Source organism: Miniopterus natalensis, chromosome 6 (assembly GCF_054644295.1).
Source record: "Miniopterus natalensis isolate mMinNat1 chromosome 6, mMinNat1.hap1, whole genome shotgun sequence".
In the NCBI taxonomy this organism is placed as follows: domain Eukaryota; kingdom Metazoa; phylum Chordata; class Mammalia; order Chiroptera; family Miniopteridae; genus Miniopterus; species Miniopterus natalensis.
Window position 1 is genome coordinate 73,975,215 of NC_142086.1, and position 15,887 is coordinate 73,991,101.

The following is a 15,887-nucleotide window of genomic DNA, read 5'->3' on the forward strand; positions in this document are numbered from 1 at the left end:
GCATATAAAAGTCTAGATTTGCAGCTCATCATGAAAAAAGCGAAAGATTTCTCCGGGCTAGACTCCAACTGCTTGGGGCAGGTTGGGTGTAATCCAACGGTGGGGTTCCGCCAGGCCAGTGCAAAGAGGGCAGGGGTGGAGCGGCTATCACCCTAGAACAGACTCCGAGCGGGTGAGGTGCGACCTGAAGACTCGAGCGCCGAGGAACAGGACGTGGCCGGGTGAGCTCAGAGAATCGCTGCCGAGCGTGGGGAGCGAGCTCCTGGTTTCCCTCCTGGCGGCACCCGCGGAACCACACTGCGGCCGGCTTCCCGCAGCAGGATCGAGAGCCCTTCAGGCTGCACCCGCCCCACGGGGGCACCCACGTGGTGGGAAAGCCCTGCAGAAGGCCGAGGGGTCGCCGCCCGGACGTCGCTCAACGGGCCCGCCCACCGGAGACGGAAGGAGGGAGAGGCCCGTAGTCGCCGCGCCCCAGCCCCCAGAGGGTCGCGGGTCCCCGCCGCCCGCGGGAGGAGCGCGGCGCCCCCTGCCGGCCCCCGGGGAGCGCGGCGCCCCCTGCCGGCCCCCGGGGAGCGCGGCGCGGCGCGGGCGCGGGGAGGCGGGAACATGGCGGGGCAGCCCGAGGGCCGGGCCTCGCCGCCGGCCGACCGGGACCGAGAGGCGCCTAACGTGGTGGCGCGGCTGTCGCAGTGGGCGGACGACCACCTGCGCCTCGTGCGGGTAGACCGCGGGCTCCGGCGGGGCGGCGGGGCGGGGAGGCCGGCGCGGCCTGGTGACCGCCGCCCGCGTGTCGGGACCGGGTCGCGGGACCGCGCGGAGGCCGAGCCGTGGGCCTCGCTGGCCTGGGGAGACCCACTTTCTGCCGTGTTCTGTTTTTCAAGGGAAGCGGGGAGCCCTGGATTCCTAGCGAGGGAGGGACGTCTCGGGCCACCAGCCGGGGAGGCTTGCGGCCGAGACGCCGCGGCGCCGGGAACACCCGGTTGGGGGCCGCACTGAAAGAGCGGAATCGGGGGGCTGCCCCGGGTGGATGTCGGGGAAGGTGCTGATAAGGAGTAGTTGGCGGTAAATGTTTGTTAGGAAAATCTAGAGACCCTTTTGGGCACGTGAACTTGAAGAGGCCGGTCAGGCGCCTAGACGGAGCTGTGTGAACTTGGACGCGGTCCTTTGACTGCTGACGAGGCTGGCGCTCAGGCGCTGGATGCGGGCGTCGCGGGTTGAAGGGAGATCAGGACTAGACACACTCCTCTGGGAACGATGAGCTGCGCACACCTGAAGGAGCATCTAAAGCTTGGATGACATTTTTGGAGCGAGTCAGAAAAACCACTGAAGTTGTAGTTTCGAACTGAGACCTGCGGGACTCTAACGTTCAGAAACTGGGGGGTGAAAAGGAGGCGGTCAGCAAGGACTAGGAGGGGACAGTGACGGAGGAGAGGAACACCGGCTGGCCTCGAAGCCAAGTGAAGAGAGTATTTTCAGAAGGAATGGGTAACTTCGCTGAATTCCGCTGAGAAGCTGGATAGGATCACCAGCCTGCAAATGCCCTGCAGCCAAGCAGCACAAAGGGCTTGGACCGTGTTTGTTTTTGCTCAGGAGCGCAGCTCCAGTCCTTACAGTACTGCCTGCCTCCTAGTAAGTGCTAGATAAGTAGTTGCAGCATTAATGAGTGCTGGATAAATAGTTGCAGCGTTAACTAATCAGGCCTCCACTCCTCCAGGTTAGCAAGAAGAGGTGCCGGGTTATTTCAAATTGAAAATTACTTCAGCAGGATTGGGAGAGGAAACAGCGTTTAAGTTAATACAGGGATACATATTATTCCAAGTAACCCATCACAGAATGTACCTTGTGTATGCTTTCAACTTCATTTCTTATATACGTAGTTGTATTTACTGATGGGATGCGTGTCAGATTCTCACTTTTGTTTAGGGAGTTGCAGGATTCTTATTTTTCAGTTAAATTCCTTTAGGTCTATTTCAGTTTAAATGAAACACTATGAAAACATTGCTAAGTTTTTCTCAACTATTTACCTACATATATAACCCAAAGTGCAGTATTTTAGGGTTTTGGTGATAAAGTTTCATACCAAATACTTAAATCTGCACTGTAGACTCAGGGCTATGTGAGTTACTGTGGGCATTAAACAAGAAGTATTAAACTGATTTTTGCTTTCAAGGAACTCATGGTAAAAGTAATAACAATTAATAGAGAGCAGTACCATATTATGTGAACAGTTACTGTGCATACCAGATTATTTGGGAGGAAAAGGAGAAGATTAATAGGTGGGCAGTTAAAGTTCTTTGGAAGAAGTAGGCCTTTAGTTGAAGAATGCCTCATTTGGACAGTTAGATATAGGAGGACATCCCCCCCCCCCATTAGTACTTTCACTGTTGTGAATAATAATTAATGAGAATTAATTATTAAATCTCTTTCTGAAGAACATTAGCTCCATAATGGCCGTAGCTGGAATAATGTTACTTCTAAGAAGTGTTCGACTGGTAAGTTAAATGAACAAGACATTATGAGAAGCAATATAGACAATGAAACAGTTAAATTTTTCTCACTCCAGACAGTTTTTATCTCAAGCAGTGTAGCATTTTGTTATTCACATTAGAAACATTTAAATAGTATTTTTAGAACAATGAACAATTAAGATCTTGTTTTAACAGTAACACATGCACAGTATTTTTTTGGGAAAGTAATTGCACAGCCTGTATTTCCGTAATCACTCTCTTCATGCTTAACAAGGAATCTGAAAAGGATTTCGTTTGCTAGAATGGTATAATCACTGAATTTGCATTTCAGACCTTGTGGGGTATCTCAAAACTGCCTTCTATAGTATAGTGGTTTTAGATTTAGATCACAGTTGAATTATGTCCCTTTGAACTGATTTATGCTTTCTCTGATTTGCAACAACAACCTCTAAGATCTGTTGGTCAATGACTAAAGCAAGATGTATGGTGTGAAAAAATTAATGCTTCAGTTAGCATATTTTTTTGCACTTCCGATTGTGTTTTAATAATAAACGTGGAAATTCATTTGATATTTCAAATTTAAAAGTATTTTTTTATAACTACTTGCTATAGGATATAATTTTAGTGTTGTATCTGGCATTGATTTATTCTCTACATATTTATTTCCTACATTTATTATTTCTATATTGTTTTATATTATCATTGACTACATAGCATTATTTACATCTTTTCCAACTGTTTCCTTTTCCCCCTGACTCCATGTCTTTTCTTTTTTCAACTGCCTTGAACTTATTATTTTTTAAAATTTATCCTCACCTGAGGATATGTTCATCAGGTTTTTTTTAGAGAGAAGGGAAGGGAGACAGAGAGAGAGAGAAGGGGGAGCATCGATGTGAGAGAGAAACATTGATTGGTTGCCTCCTGTACGTGCCCCAACTGGGGATTGAACCCACAACCTAGGTATGCGCCCTGGTGGAGAACCTAACCCGCAGCCTTTCACTGTATAGGGCGACACTCTAACCAGCTGAGCCACACCGGGCAGGGCACCTTGAACTTATTTTTAACCTTACATCTAATAGGTTCTTTCTTATAACTCCATGATTTTGTAAGACATTTATTTTTAGCATAATATATATATATATATATATTTTATATATAATATACATTATTTTTAGCATTTTATACATATATGTATATATATAACTGGAACTTTTGAGACTTTCGTTCTTTTCATTCTTTTTTTTCTTAATCTTAAATCTATATATTTCATGCATTTTGAAGGTTTCGATTGCCAAAATATTAAATGATCTGATTAAGAGTTTGGGTAAGAATAGTGCAGAGGGATCATTTCTGTTGGTAGCCCTTAAAAAAATACTTAAATTAGTTTGGTGGGGTGCAGCAGGAAGGCAGAAGTGGAAATCTTTCATTAGTTTTGAGGATAGTACAGGGAAGACTTTGACATTTCAGCCCATCATTCTTGTCAAGGTCTTTTTAAATACTAACTCTGACCTTTAGTGTTCATACTCTTCCAAGCACCAGACCATGCTGATGTTTCATCCTTATGATGTCAGTCTTGTCAGTGGTGATCATCTCAAACTGGAGAAGATCCAGGCCAGAGGCTCAGGGCTTACGCAGAGCACCCCTCCCGCTGGTGCTTACAAGTTAATTCATCAGCGCTGCTTTAGTGATGTCACCGGGAGCCATCCATGTGGACATGTGCCCGGATTTCTCTTTGTTTCACAGACTTTTCATAAACAGCTTTTGTCAGGTGACTCACTTAAACTCTTCATGGTTTGCTTTAGGATTTCTCCTCTCTTATTTACACTTGGCATATTTTACATTCTTTTTGTTGTTTTGTTTTTGTTTGTGTTGGTGCTGATAGAAAAAAGTTTGTAACACTCACCTACTTTTTATCTAGATCCACCAGTTAACATTTGTCACAGTTGTGTTTTGTCTTTCTCCCTCTGTGAAACCATTTGAAAGCAAGTTGAAGACATCAGGAATAAATATAACTACTTTACCGTGTACTTCCTAAGATAAGAATATGTTCTTGCATAACTACATTAATATTATCCCACCTAAAAAATTTAACAGTTTTACAGTAATATGATCTAAGATATAGTTCATATGCAGATTTACTTTCTCAAAATTTGTTTTGTAGCTGTTTTTATCCCAGCTGAAGATTACATCAAGGATCATGCATTGTATTTAGTTGCCATGTCTCTTTAGTCTTCTTTAATATAGAATATTACTGTCACCTTACCTTTATTTTTAATTTGTTTCTTGACACTGTGATTTGTGAAGGGCCCAAGCTAGTTGTCTTGCAGAATGTCCCACAGCCTGGGTTTGTGTGTTTCCTGATTGGACTAAGTGTGAACAGGAAGGTGGTGTATACTTCCTATTGTATTAAGAGGCTCATTACACCAGTTTGTCCTATAACATTATCACACATAATTAATAATCCCTTAGTATTTAGACCCTATCCATATTAAAATTTCTTTGGTTGTCTCAGTGTCGTCTTTTTTAAATAGATGATTTATTCCAATCAGGATTCAAATGGCCTAGATATTGTATTTGTTTGTTATATCTCTTAAGTCTCATTTATTTTTTAACAATCCCCCCCCCCCCCCCCAGCCATTGATTTGTTAGAGCAACCAAGTCATTTGTCCCATTGAATGTTCCACATTCTGGATTTGTCTGCTACAACATTTTTCTTGTGTGGATTTTTTTTTTGTAATATTTAGTTCAACTTTACTGTCTTAGGAAGTTGGGTACTAATTTGTCCTTCGTATGAGAAGCTCTTACTTAGCCATGATTATGAATGAAGCTCATCCCTGTGTCCCTATAGAATTGTTAACGTGGAAGACATAGGTACAAAATATTGACTAACTCTAGGGCATTAGGTATTTAATTAAGTTTCTAATGTTGACCTTTTTTTTTTTTCTCCTATGAGATAAAAAGTAGAAAAAAAAGTCCTGTTGATTAAGAGTTCTAATTTAATCGTGCTCAGCTTGGTTTAGGTTTTCCCAAATGTACCTGCATGAATGGGTTGCACGTCTGTAGAATAGAATAGTGACTACTTAACCAGACTTGTGTGGTGCCAAGTACAGCTCTGTATTCGTTATACTCACTTCTTTTTGATGAATTGTGTCATATTTTGAGGATGTAAGCTTTTACTGTTATTTAAAATTTTTTCTTTATTGTTGAAAGTATTACAGATGTCCTCTTTTTTCCCCTATTGATGAGGATGTGAACTTCTAGAAGTTAGGAGTCTGTTTAATGTGCTCTATATCTTAGCTTGAAATAGTAAAATGGTGACAAAGATTTCTAAAGAATGATCCTATAAACACTTTTGATTAAATCAAATTAAAATATTAATATAAAATTAAGAACCAAATAAAAAAGTTTCAATGGTTGTCTTCTTGTTATGTGTTTGGATAACAATTTAACACAGTTTTTACAGTGAAATAATAATAAAATATTTTATTTTTCTCCTTGAAAATCATCAGACATCAAAATTTACAAGTTCTTCAGATATCCCAGTAGAATTTATAAGGAGGAATGTTAAACTACGCGGACGATTACGCCGAATAACCGAGAATGGTTTCGAAATTGAACATATTCCTATTACTTTGCCTATTATATCTTCATGGAGAAGTAAGTAAGGTGCAAGTATAATAAGACTAAGTAACTATTTTAGTCTTCGTTTAGAAGAAGTTATAGATAAAATAGCAAAAAATGTCGTTTTAATTTTTAATAACTCCAAACTCTTGGCCTTACATACAAGGGACTATTTAATTTAGCTCCAGATTTCCTTTCTTCCTTCCCTCCTCTGTTTTCAACCACTCGTTATTTCACTCGGGCATTCAAGCTTTCGTTCCGCAGATACTGAGCACCTGTGATGTTCTAGGCCCTGTACTGGCGTAGTGCTGAGCTGAACAAACAAGACCACTCTACCCCTCGGAGCTTACAGTCTAGGTGGAAGACAGACAACAAACAAATGAAAATTATTCTAAGAGCTTTGAGGAAAAGGAGCTGGGTGCTAAGATGTGAATTACTGGGGGTCGTGTAGAGGGGGAACCTATACCTATAGCGTGGTCAGAGAAAGCCTCATCCAGGAGTTGCTATTTAACCAGAGACCTGAAGGATGAGAAAACGTGTGTAAGAATGAGCTTGGCCCTTTGGATAAGCCACATAAAGACTCCTGTGGCTGGGGCATAGGGAGGAAGGGTACCGGGGACCAAATGAGATTGGGAAGGGGCTGGCTTTTCCTGCTGGAAGTCCCAGCTCTCCCCATTTCATGTCAGAGACCCCCGTGACAGACCTTCCTGCCGTTTACATGTGTTCTCATGCCCCTGGGCACACTTCTTTTTCCTGTTGAACTCCAGTTGATTCTTTAGTATCCAGTTCAAATGTCAGGTCGTCTGTGAAGCTTTCCTTGACTCCCAAGCAGAGTTGGCCTCTTTCCTACATTGCACAGCAATTTTACACCTGCAGTTACAGTACTGCGCCTCATTCTCCTGTGGTCTTGTGTTTAGGGTTACACCGTCCCACTGAACCGAGTCCCTGGTGGGCAGGGACGTTTTCATCTATCTACTCACTCATAGTCCCTAAAAAATAATTGTTAGCCAATAGTTGGTAAAATTTTTCAAATGAATTTAGTTATATTTAAAGATATCAATATTATTTTAATTTTTAAAAAAATATACCTTTATTGATTTCAGAGAGAGGAAGGGAGAGGGAAAGAGAGAGATGGAAACATCAGTGATGAGAGGGTCATTGCTCGGCTGCCTCCTGCACGCCCCTGACCGGAGATCGAGCCTGCAGCCCGGGCATGTGCCCTGACCAGGAATCGAACCGTGACCTCCTGGTTCATGGGTCAACACTCAACTACTGAGCCACGCCGGCCAGGCTCGTACTATTTTTTAAAAAAACCTTAATACTATTTAGTCAATGAGTTTCCTACCTACCTGATGGAGCAGAAATATAACAAATTCGTCAGTGGTGGTTTCTTCAGTATTCATCTCATGTCTGCAGTTTTTTTCCAGGCCACATGTTCTTCCCCTTACTTGACATGCTCAGACCCTACTCCATCGCCTGCTTCTCTGTTTGTTCTATAAAACCCAAATCCTGCCCTTTCCTCAGTGTGCTCTTGGGCCCATGTTGCTTTCCCCTTATAACCTTTCAGTATCATCTGTCATCCTGTCCCGTATGAATTGGGCTTTTTATTTAGAGGTGTGCATAAAAGATTTGTTGAAGGACTGGGAAGACTGAAGGATTCATATCACAGAAACAAAACAAATTAAAAACTATAAACTTTTCAAAATAACATCTAATTTTTCAAAAAAGCTTGACTGTTTTGGTGATAGGATATCATAGATATTACTTACATTATTCCGTAGATTTGTTCCTGAAAGGTATATCTTTAAAATCTTATTGACCATATCCTATTTTAAATGCTCAATGGGGAATTTACTAATTTAAAAAATTTTTTTTTATTGATTTTTAAAGAGAGAGGAAGGGAGGGGGCGAGAGAAAAAGAGCCATAGATGTGAGAGTGAGACATCTACCGGCTGCCCCCGCGTGCCCCTTGCTGGGGATGGAGCCCACACCTGGGCCGGTCCCCTGACGGAATGGAACCGGCCGTCTTTACGTGCGCAGGCTGTTGCCCAGCAAACGGAGCCGCCCCAGCCAGGGTGGGAATGTACTGATTTTTTTTTTAAATATGTCTTTATTGATTTCAGAGAGAGGACAGGAGAGGGAGAGAGAGAGAAACATCAAGGATGAGAGAGTCACTGGGAATCGAGCCCGCACCCGGGCATGTGCCCTGAGCCCTGACCGGGAATCTGACCTCGCCCCCTAGATCCTGGGTCAGTGCTCAACCGCTGAGCCCCGCCCGGCCGGCGGGGATTTACTGATCTTAAAGGAAGCCAATGACCTGTCAAATGAAGAATTAAGTCATTAATATTTTTTTTTCTTTCCTTTTTTTAAAAATTAAATTTATTGAGGTGACATTGGTTAATAAGATTATGTAGGTTTCAAGTGTATATTCTTCTATGAAACATGATTCATATACTGCGTTGCGTAAGGACATTAATACTTAAGGTTGATAGTGTTGGATTAGATCCATGTTTTTGGTCCCAAAAGCTTTGGTCTCGAAAACCGGAGCATGTTTTATTGGAAGACGGTTGGTGTTTATGGTAACATTAAAGGATTGGAGAGAGAACTCAGAATCTTCAGGCTGCTCTAACTCATTATGTACTAACAATAAGAATTCATCTAATCTTTATATATATATTTATCGATTGATTTCAGAGAGAGGAAGGGAGAGGGAGAGGGAGAGAAAAACATCAGTGATGAGAGTCGTCATTGATCGGCTGCCTCCTGCACGCCCCTTACCGGGAATGGAGCCGGAAACCCCGGCATGTGCCCTGAGCGGGAATCAAATCGCGATCTTCTGGATCCTGGGTCGATGCTCAGCCGCTGAGCAGTGCCGACTGGGCCATCTAGTCTTTATTATATTTTTTGCCACAACCTAACATGTATATTTACTATATCACAGATTTTTGCTAAAGGCATAATCTTCTACTTACACCTGTTGATACTTCTCTAATTGAAACCTTAGGACTGGTTTCAAGAAGCTCATGTCCTAAAGAAAATGGTTTTTTATTATCAAATAATATTGTAGCATCGATGTCTAGGATATCTTCTTGAACTCAAATTTTTTCCCCCTAGAGATTAGATGATTTAACTTTATAACTTAAGCTATTTGTATACAATCTCAACGTATGTTAAATGTATACTTTCTTTAAAAAAAAGACATTAAAATTTTTTTGTCATGCATATCCCGTTTTGGAAAGTTATAAACTTTTCTTAAAATCCTGTATTAAAGTTAAATTGGTTAAAATTTTATCAAGGGTTTGGGTAAACAACTTTAACACTATGTTGTTTTGAATATAAATTAGTAATATTGTGTCTGGAAGTCAGTTTTACAAAATATATGAAAACAATAATAACAATATTTATTGAGATGGGAAGATATCCTCAATAAGCTGTTAAGTGGAAAAGCAGTTTATACAGTTTTATTAGTAGTAAGAGCCCATATTATTAAACTGTCTGTCTATAGATTTATGTGTGTGTATATATACATCTACATCCCCCTATATATAGATATAGGTTATATCTATATCTATAAATAAATAAGTCTGGAAGGTTTTTTAAAAAAGGGTAAATTGGTTAAACCCTACATCCTGTTGTAGAGACTGTAGTGGGTTTTGAAATTATTCCATCTGTTACATATTTATTATTTTAAAAGAAAATGAATATAGAAATAAATAGACATATCTAGAGATTCTGGGTATTTATAAATAAACATAATACATTTAGTTGGTTTGGGGGGGCTAAAGGATTTTGTGATTTGCATTCACAACATGGTATTAAAGCTACACTCCTCTCTAATCTTTTTAGAAGAGCCATGTGGTGTTTTACTGGTTAAGCTGGCTGGAGTGGAACTTACTGAAACGGGGAAGGTGTGGTTACAAAAAGAACTAAAACCTTCCCAACTACTGTGGTTCCAACTTCTTGGAAAGGAGAATTCAACACTCTTTTGCTACCTTTTAGTGAATAAGGTAAGTATGTGAAGAAATGAGCAATATTTTATTCTTTTTATTTATACCACAAATATGTCCTTAATTAGAACCTTGGATATATAGTAGGACTGAATATTTTCGTCTTTTTAAACTGCTACACATAATGATTATGTTTAGAGAACCAGGAGTTCCATATATAAATTTTGTTAAAAAATTTTAGTTATATATGTTTATTATAAAAAATAGAAAATTAAGAAAAAGGAAACATTTAAAATTATTAATGACTCTGGACATCACTAATTTTAGGAGAATCTTTATACATTTATTTATGTTATGAGAATATGACATCACACTTGTTATTAGAAACCACTTGTTGAATGATGCTTGTCAACTGGAAACCACAGGGTATTTTCTGAAGGTAAATATTGCTCAGTTTTTAACTCTATAAAGTTGAGCATATTTATTTATTTATTTTTATTTTTTTAAATATATCTTTATTGATTTGAGAGAGAGGAAAGGAGAGGGGGAGAGAGAGAGAGAAACATCAATGATGAGTCATTGATCGGCTGCCTCCTGCACGCCCCCGACTAGGGATTGAGCCCGAAACCCGGGCATGTGCCCTGACCGGGGATTGAACTCCGATCGCCTGGATCCTAGGTCAACGCTCAGCCACTGAGCCCGGCCGGGCAAGTTGAGCATATTTAAATACTAGTTATGATAGTAGGCAGTCATCTGAAAACCTTGCCTCAGAGTCATCTTACCGTTATGACTGGCCGCAGCCCTTGTGTAACTGGGATGCCCAGAGCTCCATCTGTGCTGCTGGTGTCCTGTCGCTGTCCTGAGTCCTTGGATGTGCCTTACTCCTTATTTTTAGTGGGTGATTACTGAAAAGAGAAAAAAAAAAATAGAAAAATTAAATGGTTGAAATGTTATGAAATGTTTTTCAAATAGTTGAAAAAAAACAGAAAAATTAAATAGTTGAAATATAATATTCAGTCCTATATATCCAAGGTTCTAATTAATGACATATTTAAGAATATTTTCTCTTATTTTTAAAGTCCCTTATTATATAATAAACAAGAGTAATTTGAAGTAAAATAACCTTACATTAAAGTGATTAGAATTGTAACCATTTTAATTCTTAAGTTTTTGAATTATTAATAGGAAGCCTAATGGAATCCGTTCTTTTTTGCATGTCCACATCACATTCATTTCTAATCAAAACAAGAATTATCCAAAGCATCTTACATTTAAAGTAAATTAATGATACAAAATTATATAAAAGATGCCAAATGTCTTTAAAAAACATTATCTTCTCTTTTAAGTTGAGGATTAGATTTTATTCTTCCTCAAAACCACCCTATGGAGTCACTGTTTTTATTCCCATTTATAGATGGGACTCAGGGTAACCAAGTGTCAGAGCCTGTATTCAAACCCAGCTCTTCCTGGCTCCTGAGCCCGCACTTCACCTTAAATATTTTACCTTATATTGCTTTCTAGCAGGTGGCCAAACTGTGCTCTATGTATGTGGTGATAATTTACATCTGTTGAATTTCACTAATGTGGGAGGTTGAATTTTAATTATTTTGATTTTTGGTTTAATGGAATGAGCTCTTAAAATTTAAATGATTGAGCCCAGCTGGGCGTGGCTCAGCGGCTGAGCATCGACCTAGGATCCAGGAGATTGTGGTTCAATTCCTGGTCAGGGCACATGCCCGGGTTGTGGGCTCGATCCCCAGTCGGGGGCGTGCGGGAGGCAGCCGATCAATGACTCATCATTGATGTTTCTGTCTCTCTCTCTCCCTCTCCCTCTCCCTTCCTTTCTTTGAAATCAATAAAGAGATATTAAAAAAAAAAAAACTTCAAAAACAAATTTAAACGATTGAGAAAAATACGAAAAATATTTAAAAACTGTATTTATTAAATCCATAGCATCATATACCAAAAGCTACTGCATTTAAAGGAGCAAAGGGTCACTTTTTCTCTACATAGTCCTAGAAAATATCTCCTACTTTAAACCTGGAGTTTTCACATTTTTAGAATTTAACTGTAAATTACTTGTTTAATGAAGCTATGAAATTAATAATTTGTTAAAATCCCACAAGGACTATAGAAATAGCTAAGCAGGATCTCCTTTACATTGTAAATTAGTGTGTGGGAGGCAACATCCCATTTTTCCGGTTTCACTAGGAGGTGAGTGATTCCATGAATGAAATTTTCTAAAGGATGGAGATTCCAGGCCAGGCCTATTTTTATGTTAATTATTACCTGGAAAGGCTTTAAAAAATTCATTTACATGCCAGTGCTTCCTAAACACTGAAATTCTGAACCTAATTTAACAGTTCCATGATACTCAGTGCATTTTGCATTTGCCTGCTTTTTAGTTTCTTTTGCTGTGGCCTCCTGTCATTTTGCCTTTGTTGTGTGATCCATTCCCCCACCAAACAACAAACAAAAAACACTTTTTACACTCCAGTGTTTCTGCTCCTCTTTGGGTTAGACCACTGAGGCTTTTTAGAACAATATGTTAAAAAACAGGCAATTGACTTTGAGCGAAGATCTCTTCTAGTAATGAAATTCTTGGATTTAATATTAGCCGTTTTAAGCTCTTGGGGACCCTTTTGCTTTTTGGTTTTTGTTTTTTTGAGGACTAAAGGTGCTGAATGGCTTATTTTAAAGTAAATATATGTTGTGGGTATACCAGCAATTTTCTTAAATAACTGGCTTTTGTTATTTTTTTATTCTAGGGTAGATTTTTTAATGTGAGTCTGAATGAAGAAATTTTGAGAAGAGGCCTTGGCAAAACTGTTCTTGTTAAAGGGCTAAATTATGATTCTAAAATATATTGGAAAATTCACAGAAACTTACTTAAAGCTGAATTAACAGCCTTAAAAAAAAGAGAAGGACTATGGAAGGAAGAATATGAAAAAGAAAGTTATTTGGAAAAATTCAAAGGCTCCTGGAGAGAAATATGGAAAAAAGACAACTATTTAAAAAAAAATGGATCAGATTTCAACTTGAAAAAAGAAAGTTATTATGACAGATTTAGAAGTACTTACGAAGCATGGAAAGACAACTCCTTAACACTGAAGTTCAGAGAACTTATGAGTCGCATACACTTCCGTAGGAAAGGGTGAAATATTCCAAGAGGCCTGGAGGGGACCTACTCTGTAAAGAATAAAATATGTAAATATATGGATATTTTTCATTGAGTTGAAATGGCAATTTCCCAAAATGATCAAAGTTGTATTCTGATGGTATTTAATATTTAAGAGATGATTGTTATAACAATATCAGAATAATTTAAACAAATTGTGATTAATCTGCTTATAGGAAAAATGAAACACTCTATAAAAACTTACCAGGTTGGCCCGGCCAGCATGGCTCAGCGGTTGAGCGCTGACCTAAGATCCAGAAGATCGAGGTTCGATTCCCTGTCAGGGCACATGTCTGGGTTGCGAGCTCGATCCCCAGTCGGGGACATGCAGGAGGCAGCCGATCAATGGCTCTCTCATCATTGATGTTTCTGTCTCTCTTTCTCCCTCTCCCTTCCTCTCTCTGAAATCATATATTAAAAAACAAAAAACTCACCAGGTTGGAGGATATATACCTGTAGTGCTGGTATTTGAAGAGAGAGTTTAACTAGTGTGGGTCATTGTGTTATTTTTAGTTATTTTGGGCAGCCATATTTAATTTTTGTTTAAAGAGAATATTTATTCCAGTTTTGTCAACTTTGATTATTTATAATAAAAGAGCTATTTATAACTCAGGTCTGAGGCTACTCTTTTCTCTCATTTGTGTACTTGTTTGTGAATTTGGGGCAAGTGCTACCAGAGAAGTTAATTTACACAATTCCTAGTAATAAAGAATGGCTAATTTCTACCTGTTGTTAGATGAGGAAGACAAAATCTTGAGGATAGTAATGAGGAAGATAATCCTGAGGATAAAAAACAATGTGCTTAGGATGGCAGCAGAGAATGGAAAGAACAGGGATGCCTTACGACATTGTTGAGCTCCTCAATAGCCAACCCTTGAAAGATCTTACCTCCCAACTTCTCATTATGTGAAATAGTAACTTTGTTTATTTTAAAGCCAGTTTGAAGATTTGGTGTAAACACAGACTTGCTGCTAAAATCATCCTGACAGTGCAAAGCTGCTTTTACAATGCCGGCAGTAATCCCCTAACATTCACAATGTCTACAGACGTTTTTCTTAATGACTTGTGATACTAACAAAAGTCAGAGGTATCATCTGACTCCAAATAGTTAACTTCTGTGAGAATCAACAATACAGAATGAGAAATTTACTGCTGCTGCCTAACTCCTGGTTAAAACATAACAGTGGATTTCCCAACGTAACAAAGGTCACAAATTTTCCAAAGATTTTTGTGTATGATTTGATTGCATCACCTTTGGGGTAGGATAAGATATTATGTTACTGACTCAAGCTTCGTGTGCCTGATGGTGAAGGCCAGTAGTGAAAATAGTTTAGAGTAAGGAAAGTTTTACTGATCAAGAAGGTGCTAGCTTGAGAAGATGGGGCCTTAAAGGTTCCACAAATACATCTTACAAGAGCCCAGATTTCAGGCTTCTTTTACGTGACAGGACGGGAGAATGGGCAGGGCAAGAGGTGTGGGGTGCACATCGGCCCCAACAGAGACCAGAGGAAGAGCATGAAATCTCTCAATCTTTTCGTTCCCCGTCTCTGATCTGAGTCTGATCTTGAGGCTCCTGCAAATCTTGCCAAAAGCTCAAGCCTCAAGCAGAATTCCCTTAATAATTAGCGTATCTATAATTATACGCAGGAACTGTTCACCTGAAGGCCATGGGAGAAATGCAGGCTAGAATTAAGATAGAGTCAGAGAGACCACCATCATTTCACTCTGTTACAGTTCCATACTGGTTTTTATTACCTGGGTGTTACGCCTCAATAGCTTTTGCTTTTGTTTTAATTTTCAGAAAAGTTAACAGAGTACATTTAAACTAGTTTTGTGGCAAGCTCTTGAGCCATTTACATTTCCAGTTTGCCTCCAAGTGATGTCAGATCTCATCCTAGTTATCACTGTAATTAACTCTGATGACCTTTACCAGCTCAGCCAGTGTACACTTGTCTTTCCAGTTAAACCAGGTGAAGGTGAGGCTGGTGCAGCTCTTTCTATGGATAGATGATATGGTTTAACCTTTCCTTTGATGATGTAGTAGGAAACTCTGATTTTATGGACAGGGTGGGCAAGAAGAAAATAGATCAATGGGACATATGACATGCAAGCCGCCGTTGGTTGAATGTTCTTGTTATCCACTTAAGTGGTGGCAGTAAGCATACCTGCTTGAAGATTAGGAAGAATCCCGCTGGCCAGCAGCTTTCATCTGGGCCAACAGCCTCTGCTTTTCTGTTCTTGTCTCTGATGTCTATTGTGGATCCCCTTGTTTGATGGCCCAAGGGCACAGTGAGCTAGGTAATTGCGGAGAGGCTAGATCTTTGTCATTGGAGATGTATATAACGGCCACTTGAAAAAGTGGAAAAATCCTTTAGGCTGAATTTCTGACCAAAACCCAGGTTCTCTGCCTTCCTCAGATAGAGGATTTACTAATTCTTGGTCTCTCTCCTGTCTTCAAAACAGAATCCGTGACCACCTTTCCCCCTTGGCCTTCTTTCCTTTGGCATTTGGGTGTCTAGGCCCCTTTACTTTTTAAATATATTTTTATCAAATGAATTTAGTTCTTACTGTTTTTCTAAAGGATTGGATTTTTATGACCCTTACCAATCTATTTTCTTCTAGATCCACATTTTCTTTTTCAGGTTTTATTTATGTTTCATTTCCTGGTCACAC

The 15,887-nt window shown here is 39.8% G+C and overlaps 2 protein-coding genes across 2 annotated transcripts in view; both read left to right on the forward strand.

Annotated features, from left to right (window-relative positions):
- SLC33A1 (solute carrier family 33 member 1) overlaps nucleotides 1-6,061 on the forward strand; it is a 25,947-nt gene extending 19,886 nt beyond the window's left edge. Inside the window, exon 7 of the mRNA XM_016222600.2 lies at nucleotides 5,978-6,061. The gene's annotated coding sequence lies outside the window, so the exon portion shown is untranslated. The remainder of the gene's footprint in view (nucleotides 1-5,977) is intronic.
- Nucleotides 603-13,822, forward strand: MISO1 (mitochondrial inner membrane subdomain organizer 1). Its single transcript, XM_087818365.1, has 5 exons — nucleotides 603-720; nucleotides 2,433-2,492; nucleotides 5,978-6,125; nucleotides 9,936-10,096; nucleotides 12,805-13,822. The coding sequence occupies exons 1-5, from the start codon at nucleotides 607-609 to the stop codon at nucleotides 13,192-13,194; spliced, it is 873 nt and encodes a 290-aa protein (XP_087674491.1). The 5' UTR covers nucleotides 603-606; the 3' UTR covers nucleotides 13,195-13,822.
- The last annotated feature ends 2,065 nt before the right edge of the window (nucleotides 13,823-15,887 follow it).

Excerpts from the sequence above, each read along its gene's own strand:
- MISO1 (XM_087818365.1), top strand. The coding sequence starts at position 607 with ATGGCGGGGCAGCCCGAGGGCCGGGCCTCGCCGCCGGCCGACCGGGAC. Across the intron at positions 6,126-9,935 it reads TATTATATCTTCATGGAGAA|AAGAGCCATGTGGTGTTTTA; the intron begins GTAAGTAAGGTG and ends TAATCTTTTTAG. Across the intron at positions 10,097-12,804 it reads GCTACCTTTTAGTGAATAAG|GGTAGATTTTTTAATGTGAG; the intron begins GTAAGTATGTGA and ends TTTTTATTCTAG.